Source organism: the organism of the source record quoted next (assembly GCF_019968985.1).
Source record: "MAG: Porospora cf. gigantea B chromosome Unknown PgB_NODE_9109_length_1314_cov_970.307, whole genome shotgun sequence".
NCBI lineage: Eukaryota > Apicomplexa > Conoidasida > Eugregarinorida > Porosporidae > Porospora > Porospora cf. gigantea B.
Genome location: NW_027179343.1, coordinates 1 through 1,314, shown reverse-complemented (window position 1 = coordinate 1,314; position 1,314 = coordinate 1). Strand labels below are relative to the sequence as shown.

Genomic DNA, 1,314 nt, shown 5'->3' with positions numbered 1-1,314 from the left:
TTGAAGGTCGCAAATGTCGTCCACATGAAGCGAATTACTCTTCATTCGACGGTGAAGCAGCAGCGTTAAGGTTCGCGTTAGAACGCTACAAGGAGTACTTTTTCGGAACGATCACCACTGTGTGGACGGACAATAAGGATTTGCTGGTGGTCAACTCGAGTAAGCCGACGGTGACACCGAAGATCGAACGCCTACGGATCGTAGTGAAGTCGTACCCTAACCTCACTGTCAAGCATGTAGAGGGAGCTCGCAACCCCGCTGATTTCATCTCGCGCAACTTAGAGGTTCCTGGGGACCCAAAGAGAGCGTTACCCGCTGTCTGCCTGGTGGTTCGGCTGAAGGGGATGACTGGGGCGAGCGGGAAACCTACGACGGATCCAGAAGGCACCAACGAATTCTGCGCTTTACTGCCGGACGACGGGAGTACGGATGATGCACCCACAGTGCTGAGTGGACTAGACCCCGACGTATTATTTTCGCTGGATCCGGTGCCGTCGGATGATCTGGAGGTAGTTCTTGACGATGAAGAGGAACCCCGACCACTTCGTCGGGGTCAAGATCCATTCACAAAGTCCATTGACAGTTGGAAATGGGACACAGCCCTTCGCTGTTTCTGCCGCGACGGAATTGTCTGCCCGGCGATTGAACACCGATTGGCTCTTGCTCACCATTACCATTCGTTAGCGCATGGCGGACAGAAGACGACTCTTCAGAACTTGGCAGTACGCTTCTGGTGGCCCTCGATGGCACAAGACGTACGCTCCACGGTCAGGCACTGCATGGTGTGTCGGATGACGAAGGCGAGAGGGCTAGAGCCAGGTTTTGAGCCGTGGCCCGACCCTTCCAGGAAGATGGAGCGGGTCCACGCGGATCATTTTGTGATGAAGAAAGTCACCGTACTGGTGCTCGCGGATGCGTTTTCCGGCTTCATTTGGGCGAAGCCCGTGGACGACTTAACAGAGAAGACAACGACAGAGATTCTCGATGACATCTTTGCAGTCTTCGGAAAGCCGGCACTCCTGGTTGCGGACAACGGCCCGGGGTTCGGACAGCAGTTCACAGCAATGATGATGGCGAGAGGGATACAGCGAGCGTCGTCGATTCCTGAAAAGCCTCAATCGAACGGATTGGCAGAAGTGTCCGTGGGGATCGTGAAGGGAACTACAAAGAAGCTGGGTGCCGCATTTCCGACACTTCCCTTTGAAGCCGCATTACGGAGAGCGGTGGAATTCCAGAACAAATCGGCGAAGTTTCCTTTGGGACTCAGTCCGTATGAACTTTTCTTCGGCACGCCGCCGAATGAATTGAAAACGA

At 54.5% G+C, this 1,314-nt stretch overlaps 1 protein-coding gene across 2 annotated transcripts; it reads left to right on the top strand.

The window, feature by feature from the left end:
* Positions 1-60: 60 nt before the first annotated feature.
* On the top strand, positions 61-1,314 carry KVP17_003172 (uncharacterized protein; the record flags this gene model as incomplete). 2 transcript variants are annotated; one of them, XM_068520168.1, is made up of 2 exons in its annotated part: positions 61-1,223; positions 1,268-1,276. In XM_068520168.1, coding segments are annotated over 2 exons (1,172 nt in total), but the record flags the coding sequence as incomplete, so codon positions are not given. The 2 variants fall into 2 exon arrangements, with proteins under 2 accessions (XP_068371097.1, XP_068371096.1); XM_068520167.1 differs by having other exon boundaries at positions 882-1,314.